Source organism: Oncorhynchus mykiss, chromosome 12 (assembly GCF_013265735.2).
Source record: "Oncorhynchus mykiss isolate Arlee chromosome 12, USDA_OmykA_1.1, whole genome shotgun sequence".
NCBI lineage: Eukaryota > Metazoa > Chordata > Actinopteri > Salmoniformes > Salmonidae > Oncorhynchus > Oncorhynchus mykiss.
Window position 1 is genome coordinate 95,286,282 of NC_048576.1, and position 26,784 is coordinate 95,313,065.

The window sequence follows — 26,784 nt, forward strand, 5'->3', positions numbered from 1 at the left end:
GATGTTTTTCAGTGGCAGGGATTGGGAGACTAGTCAGGATCAAGGGAAAGATGAACGGAGCAAAGTACAGAGAGATATTTTATGAAAACCTGCTCAGGACCTCAGACTGGGGAGAAGGTTTACATTCCAACAGGACAATGACCATAAGCACACAGCCAAGACAATGCAGGAGTGGCTTTGAGACAAGTCTCTGAATGTCCTCGAGTGGCCCAGCCAGAGCCCGGACAAACATCTCTGGAGAGACCTGAAAATAGCTGTGCAGCAACCCTCCCCATCCAACCTGACGAAGCTTGAGAGGATCTGCAGAGAAGAATGGGAGAAACTCCCCAAATACAGGTGTGCCAAGCTTGTAGCATCATACCCAAGAAGACTTGAGGCTGTAATCGCTGCCAAAGGCGCTTCAACAATGTACTGAGTAAAGGGTCTGAATACTTATGTAAATGTAACATTTTTTTATTAGTTATACATTTGCAAACATTTCTAAACCTGTTTTTGCTTTGTCATTGTGGGGTTTTGTGTGTAGCTTGAGGGGGGGGGGGGGGATTGAATCAATTTTAGAACAAAGCTGTAACGTAACAAACTGTGGAAAAATTCAAGGGGTCTGAGTCATTTCAGAATGCACTGTATGTGGTTATAACAGTCTATTTCCACTTCTGACTTGAGGAATGATTAAGGACGTACAGTAGGACATGACAAGATGTGCCTTGGAATTCATGGAGAACTCTGGGACTAGTATGCATCCTGCAGGTTTTAAATGAATAATAATTCTGTAAATTGCATTGAAATAAATGAAAGCTATGACAGATTAACATCTTTACAGAGCAAATAGTGTCTTTTTTAGTTAATTCCATTCAGCACAACTGCATTGTAGAATCAGACTTTTACCTGGGATGTTTTCTACCATCTGCGACATTGTCAATGCGTCATTCAATGAAGGTGTCATTTATTATAGGACAAAGGACAATGCATTCTGACACTGGACAGTTTCCATCAACACTTTGGTTAAAACTGCTTATGCAATATTGATGTTCTTAAGTTTAGTTTTTTTGTGGCATATTTTAATTCATGTACTTCAGAAAAGAACATGATAAGTGATCGATTTGCCCATGGGGTTAATAATAAAAAGGTTTGATTGGGAAATTAAATCTTGTTATGCTACTATTGTTCGACAGTTTCAGAGCAGACACTTCAAACCGCAACTGTTACATTCAGATCACAGAATTTTGTAATAAAATGTAAAAAAAAAATACAAATCAGAGATGAGCTGAAGAATGTAAATACTTCACATAAAAAAAGACACCACAAACCATTAGGAAAGATATGTCTTCTGTGAACCTGCACACCATTTTGTGAGAAAGTCCCAAAAGCTGGTTTGTGAATGCTAAAGTCCATGCTGATCCACACTATATAACTCAGCCACTCTGGGAGGAAAATGGAAGTTGAATAAAATAACTTTCTTTATCGTCAAAAACCGACCCGTCAGAACCCGCCTACTCCTTCAGGGCGCTTGGTGTGTTTCTACTTCATTATCAAATAACAGGTTTCAGCGTTAAAGTATTGCTTCAAGTCCATACTGGTATAAGGTGAAAACCTTGGCCTGTACGCATAAAGCATATCAAAGTAGGAGTGCTGATCTAGGCTCCGTTTTGCCTACTAAATCAGAATGAATAGGATGAGGGACCTTATTCTAGATCAGCAGTCTTACTCTGAGCTGCTTTGTCAATACGGACCATTGTCAGGTTTGTTCTGAGTCAGGTCTGAGGTGGGTGGTGGTGTGTCTCACGACTGGTTGAACTGGTCATCTCCCTGACGTACCAGTCTGGTAGGAAGGAGTACTGAGAGTCTCTGTGGATGGAGTAGGTGACGTCTCGGTGTGGATCCCATGAGAACAGGTGCACCAACCTGACAGAAATAAATAACATAGTTAACTAGAGTCAGAATGTTTCTAGGGAAACTCTTGACTGTATGCAATAGCAAGTTCTCTTAAGCTTTTTTTAATGGTAGCAGAAAGTAAAGGTTATGAGCACTGTAATAAAATAAGTACTTTAAAAGAATCTTAACCATATCAAGCATCACCTTGGATCGTCTTCTGTGACCACACTCTTCACGAAGGACAGGAATTCACAGCAGAAGTTCATGCAGACAGTTGGCTTCCAGCAGTTGGTTTCATTCTGTATGAGAGAAGAGACAACCTCTTAGGACAAACAAGCACGCACATTGTTTTTAAACTCACAAAATAGGCATCCTATATTACACAGACCTACTGGGTTTCTGGTAGAAAAATGTGTATGTTCTTTTTCAGAAGAAAATACAACTGTAATCGTACCTTGATAAGCTGAGATATCTTGGAGATGTGGTAAGTCTCCACAGACACAACCACTCCGTCATGATCACGGAAACCAGCTACGATTCGCGGTACCCCAGGAAGAAAGGACTGGGCCCACCACTTTAGTAGTTTAAACCTGGAAGGAGAACATACACAAGAGAAACATTTTAACTCTCTTGGGAAAATGTTCAAACTGAAGATGTGAGGAGCTAGCCTTGGTTCCAGTTTCATTCTGTGTATATTCATCAGCAAAATGTGTCTTTACCAGACAGTGACAACAGAACTGGTTACTGGGCAATTCCATGGTAATGGAATTACGCTGAGACTCAGATTTTTCACTTTAAAATGTATGTCTAACAAAAAACATTTAAAAGTTTAACAAACCATACAACTCTATGCACAGAGACTAATTTTAACAATTTACACTGAGAATTTTACAAATACAGGAAGAACTGTGCAGATATAAAGTTTGGTAACAGAATAAAACTGAAGGAGATTTTACCGTAATTCTGTTACCAAACTTTGCACCTGCACAATTTTTCAAGTAAATGTTTTTTTTTTATTGTGTAAATTGTTCAACATAGTCAGTGTGCATAGAGTTGTATGGATTGTTAAACTTTTAAATGTTTTTTTTTATTGTGTAAATTGTTCAACATAGTCAGTGTGCATAGAGTTGTATGGATTGTTAAACTTTTAAATGTTTTTTTTTATTGTGTAAATTGTTCAACATAGTCAGTGTGCATAGAGTTGTATGGATTGTTAAACTTTGAAATCAATGGCTTTTGTTTGGCATACAGTTTAAAGAAAAATGTGAGTCTCAGCAAATTCCGTTAACATGGAATTGCCCAACTGCAGATATCCAGAGATATAAGATTTGGATATGCAGATGTCCAATCCGTCTCCATAATAGGGGGCTAGTGCAGAGCGTATCTGTGGATAGTTTACCTGTGGAAGTTGCTGCGTTGTTTGGGGGTGGAGATTTCCAGTGAGGTCTTCATCTCGATGTAGTTGGCTGGAGGAGACGGGGCCTTGGGGTCTTTGTCCCGACAGTCCACCTCGCCAGAGAACAGCAGTCTGTGCTCGGCTAGCCGGGTCTGGACTACAGTGCAGAAGGCCTCGTTGGTGTTTACAACCCCACCTGGATCTGGAAGACTCTGGGCATCATCTGAAAGAAGGTTACAGACATTTCAAAACAATTCATTCATTCATTCATTACAATTCACCAATTTTGACTATTTTGTGTATGTCCATTACATGAAATCCAAATAAAAATCCATTTAAATTACAGGTTGTAATGCAACAAAATAGGAAAAATGCAGAGGGGGATAAATACTTTTGCAAGGTACTGTAACAACTCAGTGCGTACAGCAAAAGAGGAATACAAGAAGCGATCCTCTACCTGCACAGGTGTACTGTTCAAATTTGTATCCCCAGTACATCATCTCCTCGTGCCTCTCAGTGCGGTTCTCCCGGTCCCGGCGTGCAGCCTCCGTCTCCACCTCACTGATGTACAGTGTCCCCCCCATCCTGGTCACAGCCAGCAGCCAGCCCTCCCGGGTCTCATAAGGCGTGGTCAACAGCTTGGTTAGGTGGCCGCGCCATGTCACAATGTCTACACCTAATGCACTGGTAGGAGAGGTTGATCAAATAATACATGTCTGTCATAACACACAGGAACACACAGTCATTCCTTGTGACTAGGAATCACAGAATTGACTGAGGATATTGTGTGTGTGTATATTGAATATTGTGTCCATCACAACTGATCCCATTCTGAAATGTTTATGGCCTTGATGACTGACAATTAGTGGGCCTATATCTGTATAACTAGACAGAAAGGTGTTGCTACTGATGAATAATGTATCAATCAAAATAACATCTCTTAAACTGACACTAGTGGTGCTTACCATGGGGAAGAAGAAGCAGCTGTGTCCTTCGACTGCAGCTTGGACCTGTTTGCCAGGATCCATCTGAGGATGTGGTCCAGTTTCTCCTTCACCCTGTCGTCCCTCTTGACGAAGCGGCCCCTGTACCCGTCCCTCAAGTCGAAGTTAGGACAACTCTTCTCCGGCTCCACGTAGTAACGCAGCTGCCGGGCATCATTGAAAAACCTGCGCTCAGAGTCCAGGGAGAAATGTCCCACCTCCACAGGCTGTTTGTATAAGGGGAAGTCTCTCTCGTACAGCTGTCGTTGTATGCTCAGGCTCTGGGTTGGGGGGCTAGATGGGGGTGTTGAAGGGCCAGCCGGGTGATGGTTCTGACCAGGTCTGAAGCGCTTGTGTTGGAAATGGCCTCTCCCACTGTCATCCATGTCTCTCTTGAATGTTGACTGGTGGTTGTCGTGGTGATTGGAGTTTGGATGTTGGGGTCTGTGGTGGGACTGGTGGCGTTGGTCCATGGTGATCTAGGAAGAGACAAATATATCTAGTTAATAATCATTCAAATAACAATCTAATAGTCAGTGTCTGACTCAATCTCTTCCAATCTTTCCTTTTTGTATACTACTCCTAATTAAAAGCCCAAAGCAGTCCAAATGTGACTTTCCTGTGTTTTTTTAATATATTTTTTTACATATTGCCACACTTTGAAGTGTGTGAAATTAAAAAATGATAATGCCCTTTTAGCTGTTTTAATTGCCTGAAATGTCAGTCAATTTAGGTGGGATGGAGTTTTAGCCTGCCTGGTGTAGATTAACTAATAGACCAATAAAAAAAGGGAGTTCCAAACCTGGAGAAAAACAGAGAGGTTGGCTTAGATTGCTGACAGGAGGAAGGATGGCGGAAGCGGACACACTGATGTGGATTGGGAATCTAATGGCGGTAGAATTAAGGACAATTTGAATATAGTCCAAAATAATGGAAAATGGAGCAAGATAGGGCTGAGAATGACCCTTCGTATCTTGTACGAGTACGGTTTGTTAATGACGAGCAGCTGATCGGATTACTAATCTTGAAGAATCCATTTGATACAGTCAAGTCCATAAATATTTGGACATTGACCAAGGTATTATTGTTATTTTAGCTGTCTACCACAGCATATTGGAGTTTAAATTAAATAATGAATATGAGCTTTCATTTGAGGGTATTTACATCTAAAGCGGGTGAACGGTGTAGGAATTACAGCACTTTTTATATGTGGTCCCCCCCTTTTTAAAGGACCAAAAGTAATTGGACAATTGGCTGCTCAGTTGTTCCATGGCAAGGTGTGTGCTTTTCCTCATTAGTTAATTTACAAGTAAGCAGATAAAAGGTTTAGAGTTTATTTCAAGAGTGTCATTTGCATTTGGAATCTATTGCTGTTAACCCTCAATATGAAGTCCAAAGAGCTGTCACTGCCAGTGAAGCAAGCCATCCTTAGGCTGAAAAATCAAAACAAACCCATCGGAGAGATAGCGAAAATATTAGGTGTGGCCGAATCAACTATTTGGTACATTCTTTAAAAAAGAAAGAACGCACTGGTGAGCTCAGGAACACCAAAAGGCCAGAAAAATTACGGAAAACAACTGTGGTGGATGACAGAATAATTATTTCCCTGGTGAAGAAAAAACCCTTCACAACAGTTGGCCAGATCAAGAACACCCTCCAGGAGGTAGGCATATCTGTGTCAGAGTCAACAATCAAGAGAACACCCTCCAGGAGGTAGGCATATCTGTGTCAGAGTCAACAATCAAGAGAACACCCTCCAGGAGATAGGCATATCTGTGTCAGAGTCAACAATCAAGAGAACACCCTCCAGGAGGTAGGCATATCTGTGTCAGAGTCAACAATCAAGAGAACACCAGAGTAAATACAGATGGTTTACCACAAGATGTAAAACCATCTGGAAGACCAGATTACAGTTTGCCAAACAACATCTAAAAAAGCCTGTACAGTTATGGAACATCCTATGGACAGATGAGACAAAAAATCAACTTGCACCAGAATGATGGCAAGAGAAGAGCATGGAGAAGGGAAGGAACTGCTCATGATTTGAAGCATACCACCTCATCTGTGAAGCATGGTGAAGGCAGTGTTATGGCGTGGGCATGTATGGCTGCCAATGGAACTGGTTCCCCTGTATTTATTGATAATATGACTGCTGACAAAAGCAGCAGGATGAATTCTGAAGTGTTTAGGGCTATATTATCTACTCAGATTCGGCCAAATGCCTCAAAACCATTGGATGGTGCTTCACAGTGCAGATGGACAATGACCCAAAGCATACTGAAGAAGCAACCAAATACTTTTTTAAGGCAAAGAAGTGGAATGTTCTGCAATGGCCAAGTCAATCACCTGACCTGATTCCAATTGAGCATGCATTTCACTTGCTGAAGGCAAAACGCCTCAAGAACAAGCAGGAACTGAAGATAGCTGCAGTAAAGGCCTGGCAGAGCATCACCAGGAAAGAAACCCAGCATCTGGTTATGTCTATGTGTTCCAGACTTCAGGCAGTCATTTGCGACCAAGTATTAAAACTCACAATTTAATTTATTATTGTTAGTTTGTCCAATTACTTTTGAGCCCCTAAAATTGGGGGGGACCACATAAAAGTGCTGTAATTCCTACACTGTTCACACGATTTGGATGTAAATACCCTCAAATTAAATCTGAAAGTCTGCACTTTTCCTTTCAAATCCTTTGTGTTGGCATACAGAGCCAAAATGAAAATGACTTGGTCAATGCCCAAATATTTATGAACCTGACTATATCCGAACTGGTGGAGAGTGCTGGGTAAAGTGAAGGCTGTGATGATCACGAGAGGCGGGCTTGTTTAGATTTTTTTGTACTTCTGCTGATCAGAAGGAACGTGTGTTGCGTCTCACCCAAGTTGATAAGTTTGACATGTTGTGTGTGTCTCTTAGAACAGGGGTAATATCTGGCGTCTCGTCGGAAGTCGATGCACGTCGGATGAATTGTGTGGTGAATGATGAAAGGGTGAAGAGTCTATCTGTTCTTTTGTGGAGTCTCTCCCTACTCAAGTGCAGTTGTGGTATATAAACTACAGAGTCAGAGTATTTATCACAAGAACAATACAGTGTGATCACTGTAAAGCTTTTGGACATGTTTCAAGTGTTTTCAGAAGGGAGAAGACGAGATGTCCAAGTTGTGTAAAAAAATAATGTCATGTGTTTTAAAAGTGATGAAAATGTTGCAATTGTTGTAGGAACCACGAAGCCAGGTCTTTGGAATGCCCGACAAGGAAGAAAGAGAATGAGGTGGCCAAAGTCAGGGCTGTCCAGAGCATTTCATATGCAGCAGCTGTTAAAAGGGTTGAGTGTTTGAATGGTGCTCGTCGCCATGGTGGTGGATAGGCCTTCACTGCAGGTTGCAGCGGTTGACTTTCACCAGCAGGACCCAAATATTTAGAAGGTTAAGAAGGTGGACTTGTGGCCTTTATAGCTATGGTGATTAATGGTACTGCCATGGTGGAGAGAAAGTCCAGGAAAATAGATATCATTGTGGATGCGGCAGGGCGGTTCCTGGGATTGAAACATTTCTCAGCGGAGGATGGAGTATTGTCACAAGCCGTACCACCCTCTCAGGCCCTAGAGCCTGTGAAGGGAGATAGTGAGATTTGAAGGAAGGACGACCAACAATGCAGTTAAAAAATATGGATAAGAATAAGAAATAAGGCCTCCCGGGTGGCGCAGTGGTTAAGGGCGCTGTACTGCAGCGCCAGCTGTGCCACCAGAGACTCTGATGCAAATAGTCTGGGTAGCCATTTGATTAGTTGTTCAGGAGTCTTATGGCTTGGGGGTGAAAGCTGTTTTGAAGCCTCTTGGACCTAGACTTGGCTCTCCGGTACCGCTTGCCGTGCGGTAGCAGAGAGAATGGTCTATGACTAGGGTGGCTGGAGTCAGACAATTTTTTGGGCCTTCCTTTGACACCGCCTGGTATAGAGGTCCTGGATGGCAGGAATCTTGGCCCCAGTGATGTACTGGGACATTCGCACTACCCTCTGTAGTGCCTTGCGGTCGTAGGCCGAGCAGTTGACATACCAGGCAGTGATGCTCTCGATGGTGCAGCAGTAGAACGTTTTGAGGATCTGATAACCCATGCCAAATATTTTCAGCCTCCTGAGGGGGAATAGGTTTTGTTGTGCCCTCATCACGACTGTCTTGGTGTGCTTGGACCATGTTAGTTTGTTGGTGATGTGGTCACCAAGTAACTTGAAGCTCTCAACCTGCTCCACTACAGCCCCGTCAATGAGAATGAGGGCGTGCTTGCTCCTGTAGTCCACAATCATCTCCTTTGTCTTGATCACGTTGAGGTAGAGATTGTTGTCCTGTCACCACACGGCCAGGTCTCTGACCTCCTCCCTATAGGCTGTCTCGTTGTTGTCGGTGATCAGGCCTAGCACCGTTGTGTCATCAGCAAACTTAATGATGGTGTTGGAGTCGTGCCTGGCCTGGCCAAGTTTTGTTTTGTTTTTGTCAATGTACTATTTTTATTTGGGTGGATTAAGTTAGTTTTCGATGTCATGTATGGTTTTGGTGTTTTCAACCCATCCAGTTGGTGGCGGCAAAACACCTTTCGGTGTTCTAGTCTGCCATAAAACCCACAGAAGAAGAAGAAGTTCCAAACATCTCTGCCAAGAGGTTGGTTTTCCCCTCCCCACTCCTAGCAAAATTCTTGTTTGAGAAATTGCTCTTTGGTAATAAGCTATTTTAGTTTCTTTTTGATTTGAATTCAAAACAATCCCTGTAATGTACTTGATTGTTACCCAGAAATGATTTGATATTGAGACTTTTTTAAATTAAAAAAATACAAATAATGTCTGCATTGGACCGTTAACTGATCTGGAAGAACAGGATGGATAGATGGAGAGACAGAATGGGTCAATCACATTGCTTCTTCCTATTTATTAATGGAGACTGCAGTCTTTCTAGAAAATGTTTAGACATCGCTCTCCTTTGGGATGCAAACCACAGAAGTAGGCTGGCTAGCTAACTAGCGACTAACATACAGTATGCAGCAATAACAGACACCGGACCCAAACCTTCGGCTTCTGCCACTGCTGTCTCGTATGACTGGCTGAAAGCACGCGTAACTAAATTAGGTAGTTATGTGGACTAGATAGGTAATATCACTGTATTGGTTATTACATAAATACTGTAATATGTTACATCAGACGTAATAACAGATAAAACATTTTTTTTTTAAAATACACTACCCTCCAGTCAATGTAACTTCAGCATTGCAAATGCATGGCTAGCAGTCTAGCGAGCTAGTTAGCTAGCTAACAGTAAATGCACAATGGTATTAACTTAGTAGCGGTTTCCTTCAACACAAACTGCATGCATGATACATTATGTTATGCATGCTACTTTCTATGTTTTGATCAAGCAAAGCAGATGCAACTCATTTTGCAAAATGTGAATTTACTCACCACCGTCTTATTAGCTAGCTAGCTAACGTTACTTCTGTTTTGCAGGATGTGTAACAGTTGATCCTGACGGATAGGTGGCGGTATGTTTCGGAGTCGGGTGCTGTCTTGTCATTCTGACAGAATCATTTTGTCCGGGGTATGTTTAAACGATTGGCAAATCTTGTTTGACCAAGAGTTGCTACAGCAATGCTTACTTTAAGTCAGGTATGGACATTCATTTTATTGTTAGTAAATATACTTATGGAAAACAAACCAATATTTTGTAATTAGTACCGTTATTATACAGTTTACCGTAGTAGACAAATGGCTAGAAGCTCGTTTATTTTAACGTTAGCATGCTGCTGTCTGTCTTCATAATAACAACTAGCTACTGTAGCTAGCCACTAATGTTAGCACTCCACAACGATTGTTAATGTTAATTGTTAATGTTTTCATGCCTCTCAGTTATGAACCGAAAACGGGCCCTTATATCAGACACGTTTAAAGTGAACAAACGAAGAGTTGGCAATGAGAAGCAGTTTGGAGCTGTCAACAATGGAGAAGGTGCCTTTCCTCAAACTTAAATGTAGCTATCTAGCTAAATGTGTCAGTGTTTGACTTGTTGTCCGTCTCCTTTCTTGTCCCTTTCTTTCCCCAGCGGGACCACTGGACGTCAAAGCCACCCTGCAGGACCTTATGACATTATTCCCACGCAAACTCTTCAATGACGCCCTTCCACAAATTGTCCTAAAACACCAACTCTACAGCATACACAATGATAGGACCCAAGTGGACAGGCAGCTTGTAAGCCCAATGAATATTGCTGGAGCAGTGTTCTTCAATCCTGGTGGTCTCAATCAAATGTGTTATTTTTTTATTTTTTATTTAACTTTTATTTAACTAGGCAAGTCAGTTAAGAACACAGTCTTATTTACAATGACGGCCTACACCGGCCAAACCCGGATGACACTGTATTGGGCACTAACAAAAACCTCCACACTTTGGTCTCCAGGACTGGGTTTGAAGAACACTACTAGTCCTGGAGAAATATTCAAATGTGTTTTATTTTTATTTTATTTTATTTCACCTTTATTTAACCAGGTAGGCTAGTTGAGAACAAGTTCTCATTTGCAACTGCGACCTGGCCAAGATAAAGCATAGCAGTATGAGCAGACAACACAGAGTTACACATGGAGTAAACAATTAACAAGTCAATAACACAGTAGAAAACAAAGGGGGAGTCTATATACAATGTGTGCAAAAGGCATGAGGTAGGCGAATAATTACAATTTTGCAGATTAACACTGGAGTGATACATGATCAGATGGTCATGTACAGGTAGAGATATTGGTGTGCAAAAGAGCAGAAAAATAAATAAATAAAAACAGTATGGGGATGAGGTAGGTGAAAATGGGTGGGCTATTTACCAATAGACTATGTACAGCTGCAGCGATCGGTTAGCTGCTCAGATAGCAGATGTTTGAAGTTGGTGAGGGAGATAAAAGTCTCCAACTTCAGCGATTTTTGCAATTCGTTCCAGTCACAGGCAGCAGAGTACTGGAACGAAAGGCGGCCAAATGAGGTGTTGGCTTTAGGGATGATCAGTGAGATACACCTGCTGGAGCGCGTGCTACGGATGGGTGTTGCCATCGTGACCAGTGAGCTGAGATAAGTTGGAGCTTTACCTAGCATGGACTTGTAGATGACCTGGAGCCAGTGGGTCTGGCGACGAATATGTAGCGAGGGCCAGCCGACTAGCGCATACAAGTCGCAGTGGTGGGTGGTATAAGGTGCTTTAGTGACAAAACGGATGGCACTGTGATAGACTGCATCCAGTTTGCTGAGTAGAGTGTTGGAAGCCATTTTGTAGATGACATCGCCGAAGTCGAGGATCGGTAGGATAGTCAGTTTTACTAGGGTAAGCTTGGCGGCGTGAGTGAAGGAGGCTTTGTTGCGGAATAGAAAGCCGACTCTTGATTTGATTTTCGATTGGAGATGTTTGATATGAGTCTGGAAGGAGAGTTTGCAGTCTAGCCAGACACCTAGGTACTTATAGATGTCCACATATTCTAGGTCGGAACCATCCAGGGTGGTGATGCTAGGCGGGCATGCGGGTGCAGGCAGCGATCGGTTGAAAAGCATGCATTTGGTTTTACTAGCGTTTAAGAGCAGTCGGAGGCCACGGAAGGAGTGTTGTATGGCATTGAAGCTTGTTTGGAGGTTAGATAGCACAGTGTCCAATGACGGGCCGAAAGTATATAGAATGGTGTCGTCTGCGTAGAGGTGGATCAGGGAATCGCCTGCAGCAAGAGCAACATCATTGATGTATACAGAGAAAAGAGTCGGCCCGAGAATTGAACCCTGTGGCACCCCCATAGAGACTGCCAGAGGACCGGACAGCATGCCCTCCGATTTGACACACTGAACTCTGTCTGCAAAGTAATTGGTGAACCAGGCAAGGCAGTCATCCGAAAAACCGAGGCTACTTATCTGCCGATAAGAATATGGTGATTGACAGAGTCGAAAGCCTTGGCAAGGTCGATGAAGACGGCTGCACAGTACTGTCTTTTATCGATGGCGGTTATGATATCGTTTAGTACCTTGAGTGTGGCTGAGGTGCACCCGTGACCGGCTCGGAAACCAGATTGCACAGCGGAGAAGGTACAGTGGGATTCGAGATGGTCAATGACCTGTTTGTTGACTTGGCTTTCGAAGACCTTAGATAGGCAGGGCAGGATGGATATAGGTCTGTAACAGTTTGGGTCCAGGGTGTCTCCCCCTTTGAAGAGGGGGATGACTGCGGCAGCTTTCCAATCCTTGGGGATCTCAGACGATATGAAAGAGAGGTTGAACAGGCTGGTAATAGGGGTTGCAACAATGGTGGCGGATAGTTTCAGAAATAGAGGGTCCAGTTGTGTTGTCAATTTAGACCATTGCCTTGGTTGATCCATCTGTTAATGTCCAACATCTTCATTTTCATCATCTCTTTGTTAGAGTGACTTGAGGGAACAGGGGGAGCTGTTGATGTTCCAGCTGGGCTTTGATGCTGAGGCCTTTGGGTTGGTGTTCGCTGCAGACTACAAGGCTAAAGTCCTGGCTGGGGAGGAGGGGAGAGGGACACGGGGCACAGTGGATAAATTCCTGGAGAAAGTGCTGCCCTCCTGCAATGACCTGAGCTTCAACAAAGACAAAATGCTGAAGGAGTTTCTCTTCACAGACTCAGAGATAACGTATGAGGGAAATTGCTTTTTTATTTATTAATCTTGGTCTCTTCATGTATTGAAAGTCTTTGTTTGAATGCGTTTGTACTGTAGCTTGTTTCCCAGACACAGATTAAGCCTAGTCCTGGACTTAAAGGCTATGTCAATGGAGATTCTCTATTATACATGATTTTTAGTCCTGGTCTAGGCTTGATCTCTGTCCAAGAAACCGGCACTGTGTGTGAGATTTTTTTTTAAATGTTTGAGAGGGTGGTCATCTATGCTGCATCTTATCCTTTTCATGTATCTGAAAGTCTCTGCTTGGATGCATTTGCTCCATTGTAAATGAGTCACTAATAACTTGTGCTATTTCCCACCCCCACCCAGGCAACTGGTGAAGTCGGGGGTTCTGACTGTGAGGGACGCTGGCAGCTGGTGGCTCTCCATCCCCAACTCTGGCAGATTCACCAAGTACCTAATACAGGGTCAGCTACCAAACAAAGAAGTAATTAGCACTACTTTGCTAATGGAGTGTTGACTGTTTACTATCTTCCTCCCCCTGACCCAGGTCGTAAAGCTGTGCTGGGCATGGTTAAGAAGTCCAAATATAATGAAGTCTTAAAGGCAGAACTGGAGGAGAGGCAGACCAACTCACAGGTTAAATTCCAGATCAAGTACCACATCCATGACATCATTGGTGCAGAGCTAGTAGAATGGTGAGACTGGTTTTCATGTCAGTAGGACCAAGAGTTTTCCCTGAACATCATTACACACACACACCACTTATGCTGCTGCCATATTGTTTACTATTATGATCTGTCCTGCTACCAGTCACTTTCTCCTAATCCCTGCCTACATGTACATATCTACCTCAACTAATCAGGTATCCCTGCAACATTGTAAGTCTGGGACTGACCCTGTATACAGCTTACATGTTATTTTTTCTCCTGGCAGAGTTGTACTCTTTTGATATTGACTGAATACTGGGAAGGGCTTGCAAGTGAAGCATGTTACTGTACTTGTGCACGTGACAACTTGGAACTTGACTCCTGGGCGTAGCCATCAACTATTCTTGTCGACTGACGTGTATCTAATACAATTGGTCATGTTGTACCCACATTACCAGCTCTTTTCTTTTTAGTATACCCACAACTTCAGGAACATTGTTACGGTGTGTGGACTACTGAACCCAACTGACTGAATGGATACAACAACCTGTTTCATGGATGAAACCCTTAAAGCAACTGAACATGACGAGAGGCCATGTTACACCAACGAATCTGGTTAATCATTTATTGCCTTGTTTTTCTGCCAAATAGGTGAAATGCCAATGGTGTAAAATAAAGCCTTTTCTGGTTTGTAAATCGTTTAAGGTTCCTTGTTGACTGTCCTTGTTTTAAGACAATTGCAACGTGTGGACCCTACAACCAGCTATACTTATGCTCAGAGTCCTCAAAGGAGGAAGTACAATAGCACGTCAGTCCTTAAGAAAAAGCTTAAACACTAATTGCGAAACTAACTACTGTAAATATGAATTCCTCAATTGAGAAGCTAAGTACTGTGACATGAATACCTCAAATGTAAAGGCAAAGTAAATGCACACAGTATGTTGAATTCAAATTTAATGGTTCTCAAGTGACATTTCTTTATGCATAAAACCAAAGGGCCACAACATTGGCTCAGTTGGAGCGCAGCTTGATGTCTGAATAACAGTTACATATTTGACCTACAAGATATGTAAATGTATATGTATCAGTATATGTAGCACATTTCATGCCATCTGCATTAATTACAAAAGGCTAGACTTGTAGGAAAATTAAAGGTTTATTTGTAGTTGGTAAACAATATAGCGTTCATAGTTTGTTTAAAAATACAGTGAGTGATTAACTTCAGTGGAATTTTTTTAATACAAAATAACCAATTGAATTCAAATGATAACCAAAGATGAATATATACACACTACATCGTTACTGACTGTAGCTAAGTTACCGTTACAACATTCCTCAGTCATTTAAATGCTCTCCTTTGCTCCGCCTTCCAAGTAGTTGTGGCTACTGTAAATCAAATGGGCTATTCACGAAGAAATCGCTGCATAAATGGTTTCTGATAAATGCCCAAAGACTAATATAAAAGGTGCTTTTATCTCACATCGACACCCAAAACAGTCCTCACATCCAATCTTCTCATATAAAGTCGCAGGCTTTGTTTTTCTCAGGCAACGATTCGGTTCAGACAGTACAGGGAGGACACGGGTGGGGGATACAACATTTTTGACTAACAGGTTCAACCGTGCAACGAGGCACGCCAGCTCTCCCATTAAATACTGAAGGATCACGCTTTTTCCAATCGACAAAAAAAGCACCAGTGTTTCCCAAACTCAGTCCTAGTCTAATTAGATGTATGGTACATTAATTAGTAGTTGGAGGTGAAAATAAAATTGGTGATGCTATTAACTTGGCTAGTTCTGGATTTCCATGTTATAAAGAATGCCACCCCACAAATAGAATGCCATCTTAACCATGTAACCGTTAACTGCAGTGCATCATGCCAAATTATTAGCTGTACTGTTAAGGAGGTAAACCTAAAAAAAATAGCAACAAGTTTAGTGTCTGTCTGCTGTACAGCTTCTAATATCTGCAGTATGCAGTTTGGCAAATTCACTCCACCCAAAACAACCTCTAAAGACTGTAAACAATATGGACTACGAGTAAGAGCAACAAATCAAAAACATTTCATCATCCTTCTCACAGAAGTTTAAATCCATTTTTAGAAGGCCTCTGGAATTTCTTACACTTCAGTGATGTCACCCATTCCTAAACCTATCTGTATGTTCAGTTTCTTTTAACAAAGGAACAGTTTGTCCCAGTGCTGTACTAGTAGAGACTAATATATTATATATAAAAGGAAAGATTCCGAAGTAAAATGCTTTTGTGTCTGCGTTGCCTGTCTCCCTGCCCGGCGAGTGCCCACTTCCCGATACTTCCTGTCTGCGGGGTTCTAGAGCAGGGAGCACTTTCTTCTCCTCTTCTTGACGGGCGGGGGGCAGAGGACCGCCCGGATGGCCTCATCAAACACAGTCTTCAGGCCGCGCTGGGTCAGGGCCGAGCACTCCAGGTACTTCACCGCACCTGAGCGACAGGAGAGAGAACGAGGAGACTGTTACTACTAATGCATGGCTCTGAAGGGTGTGCATGTGCAGTCCAAGGAGGAGAGAAGCCAGTTACTCTTCACTCACTCTCTTTGAGACATCACTTTCTAAAGCCTTACTCAGAGAGCATGACTACAAGTAATGCATGAGTCCAACCACTTTCTCCTGGTTGAGAAGGTTATCTGCATTCAAAGCATGAATTGTCCCTAACAGTAAACACACTCCCTAAACCTGCATTCATTGTCACTGATAGACACTGAACACATACCGATCTCTTTGGCCATGGCCAGGCCCTGGGGGTAGGTGATAGGGGTGAGTTTCTTCTCCCTGAGCTTCTCGATGGTGTCCTTATCGTCCCTCAGATCCAACTTGGTACCCACTAGGATGATGGGCGTGTTGGGGCAGTGGTGCCTGACCTCTGGGTACCACTATGAAGAGAGACCACATTGGGCATGTCACTTTCATAGGGTTCCCATTCAATTTGTCATTACAGTTTCCATGACTTTTCAAAAGGTTGATCAATATAACCAGTAAAAATCAGTTTAATCTTATGAAGAATCAATATGGACTGTCTTTTCCTAAATGCAGCTCTGAAAAATAGAGCTAGACAATATAAATGTATTTGAACTGATCATCATGTGCTGTAGACAAGCTCCTTGTATTGAATTCTTAAGAGCTATGATGAGTTGCTTCAAACAGGGCACCCACCTTGGCACGGACATTTTCAAACGAGGCAGGACTCACAAGGGAGAAACAGATAAGGAACACATCCTGGAGAGAGAGAGAGGGGGAATAATCTCAGTCAGTACCTGTGATAATCACTTCCGTAATCACAGTGTTCCTTATATCTAAAACATCCTTATTATTACTCACAGAGACGAGGACTACGCTATTTTTTACAGAATGTCCTGTAAGTACACAAAGGCTTCATTTCAAACAAAACAATAGTAAGCAAGTTTCAGCTGTTCCCATGGCAATGCATGTCTGGTCTGTCAATCTTACCGTCTGTGGGTAGGAGAGGGGGCGGAGTCTGTCGTAGTCCTCCTGCCCTGCTGTATCCCAAAGGCCCAAGTTGACTGGTTTTCCATCCACCATCACATTGGCAGAGTAGTTGTCAAACCTGTAGGGATCAGTCAACCGCTATGAGTTTGGGTATAGGCTAATAATCAATTGCCATATGCCAATTTTATAGCATGATGTCGATCCTCTGAAAGAACCATGCTTAAGACAACAAAGGAGAGAGAAGTGTATCCTATTTAACTTGATGATAGACCAATTTAGACCTGTGACACCAAGTTAGGGCAATTAATTATCAGGTAGAACAGAAAACCAGCAGGCACCAAACCTCATGGGGTAAGAGTTGAATACCCATTCAGTGTTGGTTTACATTTACAATAATTACAAACATTGGAGTTAAACAAACATACATTTTGGGTTCTGCTGGGGTATGACAGTTACAGTGCCTTGCGAAAGTATTCGGCCCCCTTGAACTTTGCGACCTTTTGCCACATTTCAGGCTTCAAACATAAAGATATAAAACTGTATTTTTTTGTGAAGAATCAACAACAAGTGGGACACAATCATGAAGTGGAACGACATTTATTGGATATTTCAAACTTTTTTAACAAATCAAAAACTGAAAAATTGGGCGTGCAAAATTATTCAGCCCCTTTACTTTCAGTGCAGCAAACTCTCTCCAGAAGTTCAGTGAGGATCTCTGAATGATCCAATGTTGACCTAAATGACTAATGATGATAAATACAATCCACCTGTGTGTAATCAAGTCTCCGTATAAATGCACCTGCACTGTGATAGTCTCAGAGGTCCGTTAAAAGCGCAGAGAGCATCATGAAGAACAAGGAACACACCAGGCAGGTCCGAGATACTGTTGTGAAGAAGTTTAAAGCCGAATTTGGATACAAAAAGATTTCCCAAGCTTTAAACATCCCAAGGAGCACTGTGCAAGCGATAATATTGAAATGGAAGGAGTATCAGACCACTGCAAATCTACCAAGACCTGGCCGTCCCTCTAAACTTTCAGCTCATACAAGGAGAAGACTGATCAGAGATGCAGCCAAGAGGCCCATGATCACTCTGGATGAACTGCAGAGATCTACAGCTGAGGTGGGAGACTCTGTCCATAGGACAACAATCAGTCGTATATTGCACAAATCTGGCCTTTATGGAAGAGTGGCAAGAAGAAAGCCATTTCTTAAAGATATCCATAAAAAGTGTTGTTTAAAGTTTGCCACAAGCCACCTGTGAGACACACCAAACATGTGGAAGAAGGTGCTCTGGTCAGATGAAACCAAAATTGAACTTTTTGGCAACAATGCAAAACGTTATGTTTGGCGTAAAAGCAACAGCTCATCACCCTGAACACACCATCCCCACTGTCAAACATGGTGGTGGCAGCATCATGGTTTGGGCCTGCTTTTCTTCAGCAGGGACAGGGAAGATGGTTAAAATTGATGGGAAGATGGATGGAGCCAAATACAGGACCATTCTGGAAGAAAACCTGATGGAGTCTGCAAAAGACCTGAGACTGGGACGGAGATTTGTCTTCCAACAAGACAATGATCCAAAACATAAAGCAAAATCTACAATGGAATGGTTCAAAAATAAACATATCCAGGTGTTAGAATGGCCAAGTCAAAGTCCAGACCTGAATCCAATCGAGAATCTGTGGAAAGAACTGAAAACTGCTGTTCACAAATGCTCTCCATCCAACCTCACTGAGCTCAAGCTGTTTTGCAAGGAGGAATGGGAAAAAATGTCAGTCTCTCGATGTGCAAAACTGATAGAGACATACCCCAAGCGACTTACAGCTGTAATCGCAGCAAAAGGTGGCGCTACAAAGTATTAACTTAAGGGGGCTGAATAATTTTGCACGCCCAATTTTTCAGTTCTTGATTTGTTAAAAAAGTTTGAAATATCCAATAAATGTCGTTCCACTTCATGATTGTGTCCCACTTGTTGTTGATTCTTCACAAAAAAATACAGTTTTATATCTTTATGTTTGAAGCCTGAAATGTGGCAAAAGGTCGCAAAGTTCAAGGGGGCCGAATACTTTCGCAATGCACTGTAAACTAAGCTCATGGGGCATTTATCAGTTATATTCTTTAAGAATCAATGGGTCTCTCTCATTCATTTAGAAGTCCAAAAATGGAAGTAGCAGCTGCAGATTTCCCCTTTAACATTATTATTTGAATGTTTTACAGTATTCCCTCTTATGAAGAACTGGTTCAAACTGGTGAAAAACTCTTGGTAAATCTGACCAGTGACCATCAATAATAGAAAATCTGGTCACTTATCTAAACCAGTTTATGTCACTGATACAGATCAACATAACAAGTTAGTGCTAGGTCAGATAAGACCTAAAAACCCTTCTGGTAATTTATGTTGCCGTGTTTTCCCCAAGTATTTCTTCCCCTAAGGGAGCGCACACAACCCAACGAATGTCGATCTGCCGGCCATCTGCCGTTTGTTTGGCGCAGTATGTTTTAGGGACCACCCCGCCAGTGGACGTCTGACTGACAACATTTTCATGTGATTCTACATGTACAATTGGTTAGCAAATTACGTCTGGCACTCTGTTCAGAGATGCTATGTACTCTTGGCTGGCAAACGCTACCGGTATGATGCTAAGGCCCCCAGGTTAGCATGATAAGCATCCCAAGCTGCCAACAAACATTTTCCCACCAAATCCAATTGAAATCTTATTTGCAAGTTTAGGTGAGGGGCAAAAGATAGCTATGTAGAGATTCTCTCCCTACCTAGCCTGAATAATGGTTGTGGAGACTGAGACAAGGGGAGAATTAGAGGGGTGTGGTGCTGGGGGTGTCTGGCTTCAGGGGGTTCCCAGGCCAGACCTCCCACCCGGGGGCTGTAGAGGTACTCACACTGTGGGGATGTACTCTCCAGGGAAGGCGTTGGTCGTGTAGCTGATCAGCAGACATGTCTTACCCACAGCTCTGGAAGAGAAGATAAAAGGCACATGTCAATGTAATGGAACAAATCATAGGTGTGCATGCCATATGCCAATTTTATAGCATGATGTCGATCCTCTGAAAGAACCATGCTTAAGACATGGCTATGGTCTATTATAGAGGGCATTGAGGTCCCTACCAAACTTGAATCTGGGTGGATGGACAACACAGACTTCAAAATCTACCTTGAACGATTGAATGCCCTGCAGCCAGGAACTCAGACTTGGTTTCTCATATGAGTAAGGTTGAGATTAGGCCTAGCCTCCGCCAAGATGTCTGATGCCATGCTCTACACATTAATACATTGATTATCACACATTGATGATTAGAGGGCGACTGATTAATCGGAATGGCCGATTAATTAGGGCCGATTTCAAGTTTTTCATAAAAATCGGAAATCTGTATATTATTTATATATATATATATATATATATATATATATATTTTACACCTTTATTTAATCTTTATTTAACTAGGCAAGTCAGTTAAGAACCCATTCTTATTTTCAATGACGGCCTAGGAACGGTGGGTTAACTGCCTTGTTCAGGGGCAGAACGACAGATTTTTACGTTGTCAGCTCAGGAATTCAATCTTGCAACCTTACGGTTAACTAGTCCAACGCTCTAACCACCTGCCCCACGAGGAGCCCGCCTGTTACACGAATGCAGTAGGAAGCCAAGGTCAAAATCAAATCAAATTTTTTTGTCACATACACATGGTTAGCAGATGTTAATGCGAGTGTAGCGAAATGCTTGTGCTTCTAGTTCCGACAATGCAGTAATAACCAACGAGTAATCTAACTAACAATTCCAAAACTACTACCTTATACACACAAGTGTAAAGGGATAAAGAATATGTACATAAAGATATATGAATGAGTGATGGTACAGAGTGGCATAGGCAAGATGCAATAGATCGAGTACAGTATATACAGTGCCTTGCGAAAGTATTCGGCCCCCTTGAACTTTGCGACCTTTTGCCACATTTCAGGCTTCAAACATAAAGATATAAAACTGTATTTTTTTGTGAAGAATCAACAACAAGTGGGACACAATCATGAAGTGGAACGACATTTATTGGATATTTCAAACTTTTTTAACAAATCAAAAACTGAAAAATTGGGCGTGCAAAATTATTCAGCCCCTTTACTTTCAGTGCAGCAAACTCTCTCCAGAAGTTCAGTGAGGATCTCTGAATGATCCAATGTTGACCTAAATGACTAATGATGATAAATACAATCCACCTGTGTGTAATCAAGTCTCCGTATAAATGCACCTGCACTGTAATAGTCTCAGAGGTCCGTTAAAAGCGCAGAGAGCATCATGAAGAACAAGGAACACACCAGGCAGGTCCGAGATACTGTTGTGAAGAAGTTTAAAGCCGAATTTGGATACAAAAAGATTTCCCAAGCTTTAAACATCCCAAGGAGCACTGTGCAAGCGATAATATTGAAATGGAAGGAGTATCAGACCACTGCAAATCTACCAAGACCTGGCCGTCCCTCTAAACTTTCAGCTCATACAAGGAGAAGACTGATCAGAGATGCAGCCAAGAGGCCCATGATCACTCTGGATGAACTGCAGAGATCTACAGCTGAGGTGGGAGACTCATGTCTCATGTCAAACATGTCAAACATGTGGAGTGGTCAGATGAAACCAAAATTGAACTTTTTGGCAACAATGCAAAACGTTATGTTTGGCGTAAAAGCAACACAGCTGAACACACCATCCCCACTGTCAAACATGGTGGTGGCAGCATCATGGTTTGGGCCTGCTTTTCTTTTTTTTAAATTTATTTTTTTATTTTTTTGTTATTGAATTCTGCCCCCTTTTCTCCCCAATTTCATGGTATCCAGTCTTATTACCACACTCACACCTTAGGCCATTTAACTTGGTTAGGAACGGCAAACTTCAAGGAGTTATACAGTCTAGATGAAATACTCCCTATGATCCAGACATTAATATTCATATATTGGGTGAGTCAGTCCACCTGTAATGGTCTGGGATAGTTGAATGCATTCAGTGGGTAAGTGACTAGGTATCCCCTTTCCCTCTCTTTACTTCACACCTGGAAAATGTTTCTATGGTAACATTAGCTTGCTGGCAAAGATGAATACCAGTTAACTGTTTTCACAATTTAGATTCAATGAAATAACCAAGTAAACAATGACAGAAATAAACTGGAGCCCAAAAAATACAAAAGCTTCAAATACAGCTTGCCAAGTACCTCAACTCCTCCATTAAGTTGAGTGCAGACTGGAGTTTTGAAAGGAACCTCCGACTTCAATAATATACATTTGTAAACCCTTACATGTATCTGTTTGTCCTCTGTTGCGTGCCTTTATTTTTTTGCTTTAAGCCCTACCTTTTAATAAAATGTTCGTCAAATACAATCGCTGACTGTTTCCATGTTGATTCAATTGGCACAAGCGCATTTGCGCGGAGTTGCCATCATACAGCAACCGGGAAACAGTCGGTGGTTGTATTTTATTAGCGTTTTATAAAAAAGTATGATTTCAGCAAACAAATGGCCTGCAACAACAGAGGACAAACACAGGTATACGGTAAGTGTTTAATAATTTAAATGTTTAAGTATCGACGTTAGTTACTAGTGATGGGGGAAAATCGATAGTTACATATCGCAATATCATTTTTGGCCAACATTATCCGTATTTTAACAAAAAACAAAATAATAATTGGTAGCGAAGTTTGAGATATTTGGCGAGAATATAGACATGTTTCAGCATCTGAATGTACACAGCTATGGCAGAGCAGTGATTTAATTCATAAAGTTTACACACCCACTTAATTTAGTCACATTGATGGGGACTAAACCAGCTGATTTGCACAAATAACAATTGTGAGAATAAGCATGTATTTGCTTGCGTAATGTTGGATTGTCATTGAACTTGTTAGTTTGGTAGTTACCTAGCCTTTAGCTAACTTTTCACCTAGCTAACTAACGTTAGCTAGCAAGTTAACACATTTGCTAGTTATATTATTTATTTGACATTCACACCAAATATAGATAGTCACTTAGCTATAATGGTACATCGTGTATTTATAGTTAGTAAACGTTCATAAACTTACCCGTCCCCAACCACGACACACTTTATGGCCTGCATTGTTCCGGACCGTACTACCAGACTGGTCCAGATGCGTCGCTAAGTCCGTTTACTAGCTTGGGTGCTAGCTCAGTTACCCACTATTTTGTCTAAACTTGTTCAAACTTGAAATGTCTGTAATTATTTGGTCAAAGTAAGACTGATTGACAAGGTTAATGTGTGTCTTTTCGAAAGTGTCCGATAAGATATTTTTTTGAAGTGATCTTGCTACATTCCCATACTTTCTCAACTGGAAATTATGGAGCAAACAGCTGCTACCACCCATTGAAGAAAAAAACAGAGCTGCGTTTTACATCGCAAAACCGTGCGGAACTATCCGTTCACCGGGTCACTTCCGGTTGCTTTAGACGCCCACGCACGGATTTAAATCACTGATGTGAAGTGGTTTAATCCTAAAACAAAAGACAGTACATTGTGAAAAACGAAAGAAGCATGAAATTAAGAAAAGGGATATGAACTTGTATCTTTCACACAACATACGTCCAATTATTTATAAGTAAGTTAGCCGTTTGAAAACGTGTACCAAAATACACTTTTGAGAAGTGTGAACAACTTTCAGTTTTCAGGTAGCGTGGAGTTAACAGAAGATAATATGCTGACATCGTGATGTTGATATACGGTATGGTATGCAAAGGTATCTGGTATACATAGTAACCAGAAGAGTATACGAGAGACGAGTTTATCCAAATGATTATATTCTCCAAAAAAATAACAAGAGTATTTACGGACACCATAGACAGTTACACCATGATGACGTAGCCGGATATCATTGCATTGCAACTTCCGTGAGTCACACTAATGTTCCGTTTGACCAAAACTGGAAAATAATGGTGGATTTTTCGGTTGGGGTGGGGTACCTCGTCAAAAGACGAAAATATGAATGTTTAAAACTCCAGACAACGATGGCAGTGTGCACTGTTGTATCTTCTTAACTTGTAAATAAGATTCCGGTGGATAATCTCCGTTGTAGATATTGTTTTATGGCGGGTCTGTCTTATTTAGTGTTCCGTTTTTCGGGGTCCGCTGGTCGGACTTATGGGGTGTTTTCTAAAGGATTGACGAGGACTTTGTTGATATTTTTTGATCTCGCGTGGCGACTGCGAATCAGATTCCCATACCTCTACCTCATCGCTTCGATGATGTTCAATGTGCGATTACAGGTAAACATATTCCTGGCTAACCTTGCACCTAAACGGTGCATACAGTTAGCTAAAGCGAACATTTTATCTTCACAGATTGACTGAGCTATTTTAGATGCTAGCTAACGTTCGTTAACGCGACAGCTAAATAAAAAATTAAGGTAATTTGCTAGTTTGCTAGCTAATCTAAGAAGCCACAGCATAAGGTTTGGCAATGCAAATCAAGTTTGAAGTACAGTATCACGACCATAAAGGAGGCAGATTTAGACAGCCACTGCCCACTTTGACACGTCATGCTTTGTTGAGTGTCATTTCTTGTTTTCATACATTTACAATATGTCAGATTTCCAATTTTTAGCTAACTGTCTTTGTATTTTCCTATTTGCAGGTCCATATTGAGATTCACTGAGTGTGTTACAACTGCCACAATTGAGGACCCAACACCCCTGACTGCTCATTAGTGGGCATCTTCAGTCAGAACTTCCCAAAGAGACCCTGCAGACCTCACACAATCAACAATGTGGAAGAGGGCACTAGTATCAGGGGCCAGTGTGACAATGCGCAATGTTACACGGCCGTTGTCTCAGCCACCCCTTGTCATAGGAACCCAGTGCCTTTGCTTGGGAAGGACACCATGATGATGTCATTAACAATGGCCGCCGGGGAGTGCAGAGATCTGTGAGGTTGTACTGGGATATATCCCTCACAGCCACTCGCCACCAGAGATTCTTGAGCTGCCCATCTGGTCAGAGGAGACATAGGAAAGGATGACCAGTGGAATTCGACACTGCCTTTTTGTTGCAGACCACAAGGAGGACTGAGAAACAAAAATTACAATGACAACAATGGAATGAATGTTTTTGGAACCTTATTTCTTCTTCCTCTTAGAGTTCTGTTTGACGTGTTCATCCGTGCTCATCTGTAGTCGTCTCCGAAGGAAAACTGGAAACTTGTCATATAGTTCCCCTCATAATGAAACACAAGTATCCACTAGCTTGCATCTCCACCGCATGACATAAACCAGTGCATGTTTTCTATTCTCAGTGGTTTGGGCATTTTTTTTGAGCGGTTTTGGAAAAGTTTGTTTGCCAATGGAAAGATGGTGCAGTGAGTTGGAAAGTGGAAGAGGATACATTTCAGTGTAGCTCAGCAGGGCTACTGTTACAACCTTTCAGTGTAGCTCAGCAGGGCTACTGTTACAACCTTTAAGTGTAGCTCAGCAGGGCTACTGTTACAACCTTTCAGTGTAGCTCAGCAGGGCTACTGTTACAACCTTTCAGTATGGGTACGGTCACCTTTCAGTCTCGGTACGGTCACCTTTCAGTATGGGTACGGTCACCTTTCAGTTATAGAAAGGGCAAGGTGCTTGTTGTGTAATGTGCATCTATCCTTAGTGTCACTTCTTCTCACTGATTTGGAATGGAATGTTGCAGTGTAGGTGTCAGACAAACAGGAAGGATCCAGGAAAGGAATGACTGCATGACACACAAACACACACTTGTCACCCACTTCTCTCTATCGGTCAATGGAGCTAACGAGGTGGCATTTTAGATTTGAAATAAATGGTTTATGATTTTGTCTTAGGTATGCACTCATCCTTATTTCTCAGTAAAGTGTTTGTGGGTTTTGTCAATTCTCGAGTCACTGTATTAAACGGGTAAGGAATTTAATATGGTTGTACCTCCTTGGGAACAATAAATTATTAAACAATCAACTATTTCTGTCATTTACATTCTATGAAATAACTTTAAGGTTATAAGATTCATAATCTTGGATTCATACACAAACCTCTACCCTTCTACACCCTCATGGTAATGTTTACTTAAGTGGGTAAGATCTATAGTAAGGATTTTTGTGTTAAATCTGTTATTTAACCTGTATATCTTATCCAATCTATTATTAGAGAGTGTCCAGAAGGCATAGCAGAGATACCATTTCAAAGAACAGTGTGACTATTGAGGTCATTCATTCATCCTCCCAAGATGGATTTCATAGCCCACAGATAATTTACAATGTGATCAATTAATTTAATTTAAAGTGGATTTCAGACAATTTAATTACAGTCAATTCAACATATCCCCTTATGGATGAAGCAGGACATTGTCTGCAATCAAGATGATCCATTGGTCCATTGATCTGTTAAAGGTTGTCTTAGAAACATATTGTAAGGGAGTGAACATTATATAAGGGTTACATGGAGAAAATCAGACCTCTGAAATGAAAATGGTTCGCAATTCCTTCAGCAAAACATATTTGACCTAAACCCTCCCTGAATGCTTGAAAAAACAAGTGACCCTCTATACCTAAAATGATCATTTAAATAAAGTGAATAGCAGAGAACATGCCTACCGTTTACCCTCACTTCTTGGACAGACCAGAACCTTAGATATGCAGTTTTAGAAACTGTTCTTCATCCTGTAAACATTATATGGCAACTCAGGAATGTTGATAGCAAGAGTAGGGGTGGAAAGATCTCCTTTATTGTAAAAGCATTGCATGAATCTTTCATCG

At 41.7% G+C, this 26,784-nt stretch overlaps 3 protein-coding genes and 1 long non-coding RNA gene across 8 annotated transcripts; 2 read left to right on the forward strand and 2 right to left on the reverse strand.

The window, feature by feature from the left end:
- Window positions 1-926: 926 nt before the first annotated feature.
- LOC118936310 (decapping and exoribonuclease protein-like) lies at window positions 927-9,827 on the reverse strand. Its single transcript, XM_036939332.1, has 7 exons — window positions 9,695-9,827; window positions 4,234-4,730; window positions 3,726-3,952; window positions 3,272-3,491; window positions 2,327-2,462; window positions 2,077-2,171; window positions 927-1,902 (listed from the first exon to the last, which is right to left on the reverse strand). Exons 2-7 carry the CDS (start codon window positions 4,722-4,724, stop codon window positions 1,752-1,754), a joined length of 1,320 nt encoding a protein of 439 aa, XP_036795227.1. The 5' UTR covers window positions 4,725-4,730; window positions 9,695-9,827; the 3' UTR covers window positions 927-1,751.
- Window positions 8,880-14,249, forward strand: LOC110513898 (serine/threonine-protein kinase 19). 4 transcript variants are annotated; one of them, XM_036939335.1, is made up of 8 exons: window positions 8,880-8,903; window positions 9,740-9,830; window positions 10,139-10,237; window positions 10,332-10,477; window positions 12,668-12,903; window positions 13,261-13,358; window positions 13,442-13,589; window positions 14,015-14,249. In XM_036939335.1, exons 3-8 carry the CDS (start codon window positions 10,141-10,143, stop codon window positions 14,058-14,060), a joined length of 771 nt encoding a protein of 256 aa, XP_036795230.1. In that variant the 5' UTR covers window positions 8,880-8,903; window positions 9,740-9,830; window positions 10,139-10,140; the 3' UTR covers window positions 14,061-14,249. The 4 variants fall into 4 exon arrangements, with proteins under 4 accessions (XP_036795230.1, XP_036795229.1, XP_036795231.1 ...); XM_036939334.1 differs by lacking the exon at window positions 8,880-8,903 and adding an exon at window positions 9,074-9,385; XM_036939336.1 differs by lacking the exon at window positions 8,880-8,903 and having other exon boundaries at window positions 9,743-9,898; window positions 13,828-14,249.
- A 429-nt stretch (window positions 14,250-14,678) lies between these two features.
- On the reverse strand, window positions 14,679-23,482 carry LOC110538756 (ras-related C3 botulinum toxin substrate 1). Of its 2 annotated transcripts, none has more exons than XM_021625727.2 (6): window positions 23,100-23,482; window positions 19,924-19,995; window positions 17,024-17,141; window positions 16,730-16,792; window positions 16,286-16,449; window positions 14,679-16,001 (listed from the first exon to the last, which is right to left on the reverse strand). In XM_021625727.2, the coding sequence occupies exons 1-6, from the start codon at window positions 23,132-23,134 to the stop codon at window positions 15,941-15,943; spliced, it is 513 nt and encodes a 170-aa protein (XP_021481402.1). In that variant the 5' UTR covers window positions 23,135-23,482; the 3' UTR covers window positions 14,679-15,940. The 2 variants fall into 2 exon arrangements, with proteins under 2 accessions (XP_021481402.1, XP_021481401.1); XM_021625726.2 differs by having other exon boundaries at window positions 16,290-16,449; window positions 23,100-23,479.
- A 418-nt stretch (window positions 23,483-23,900) lies between these two features.
- On the forward strand, window positions 23,901-25,987 carry LOC110538757. The gene is made up of 2 exons (XR_005035232.1): window positions 23,901-24,294; window positions 24,662-25,987. It is a non-coding gene; the product is annotated as an uncharacterized LOC110538757 (long non-coding RNA).
- Window positions 25,988-26,784: the final 797 nt, after the last annotated feature.

Coding starts and splice junctions, on each gene's coding strand:
- LOC118936310 (XM_036939332.1), bottom strand. CDS start 4,724: ATGGACCAACGCCACCAGTCCCACCACAGACCCCAACATCCAAACTCC. Junction 2,463..3,271: donor CAACGCAGCAACTTCCACAG/GTAAACTATCCA, acceptor TTCTCCTTCCAG/GTTTAAACTACTAAAGTGGT. Junction 2,172..2,326: donor AGATATCTCAGCTTATCAAG/GTACGATTACAG, acceptor TCTCTCATACAG/AATGAAACCAACTGCTGGAA.
- LOC110513898 (XM_036939335.1), top strand. CDS start 10,141: ATGAACCGAAAACGGGCCCTTATATCAGACACGTTTAAAGTGAACAAA. Junction 10,478..12,667: donor CCCAAGTGGACAGGCAGCTT/GTAAGCCCAATG, acceptor TCTCTTTGTTAG/AGTGACTTGAGGGAACAGGG. Junction 13,590..14,014: donor GGTGCAGAGCTAGTAGAATG/GTGAGACTGGTT, acceptor TTTTCTTTTTAG/TATACCCACAACTTCAGGAA.
- LOC110538756 (XM_021625726.2), bottom strand. CDS start 23,134: ATGCAGGCCATAAAGTGTGTCGTGGTTGGGGACGG. Junction 17,142..19,923: donor GGAGAGTACATCCCCACAGT/GTGAGTACCTCT, acceptor TGATCCCTACAG/GTTTGACAACTACTCTGCCA. Junction 16,450..16,729: donor TTGAAAATGTCCGTGCCAAG/GTGGGTGCCCTG, acceptor CTCTCTTCATAG/TGGTACCCAGAGGTCAGGCA.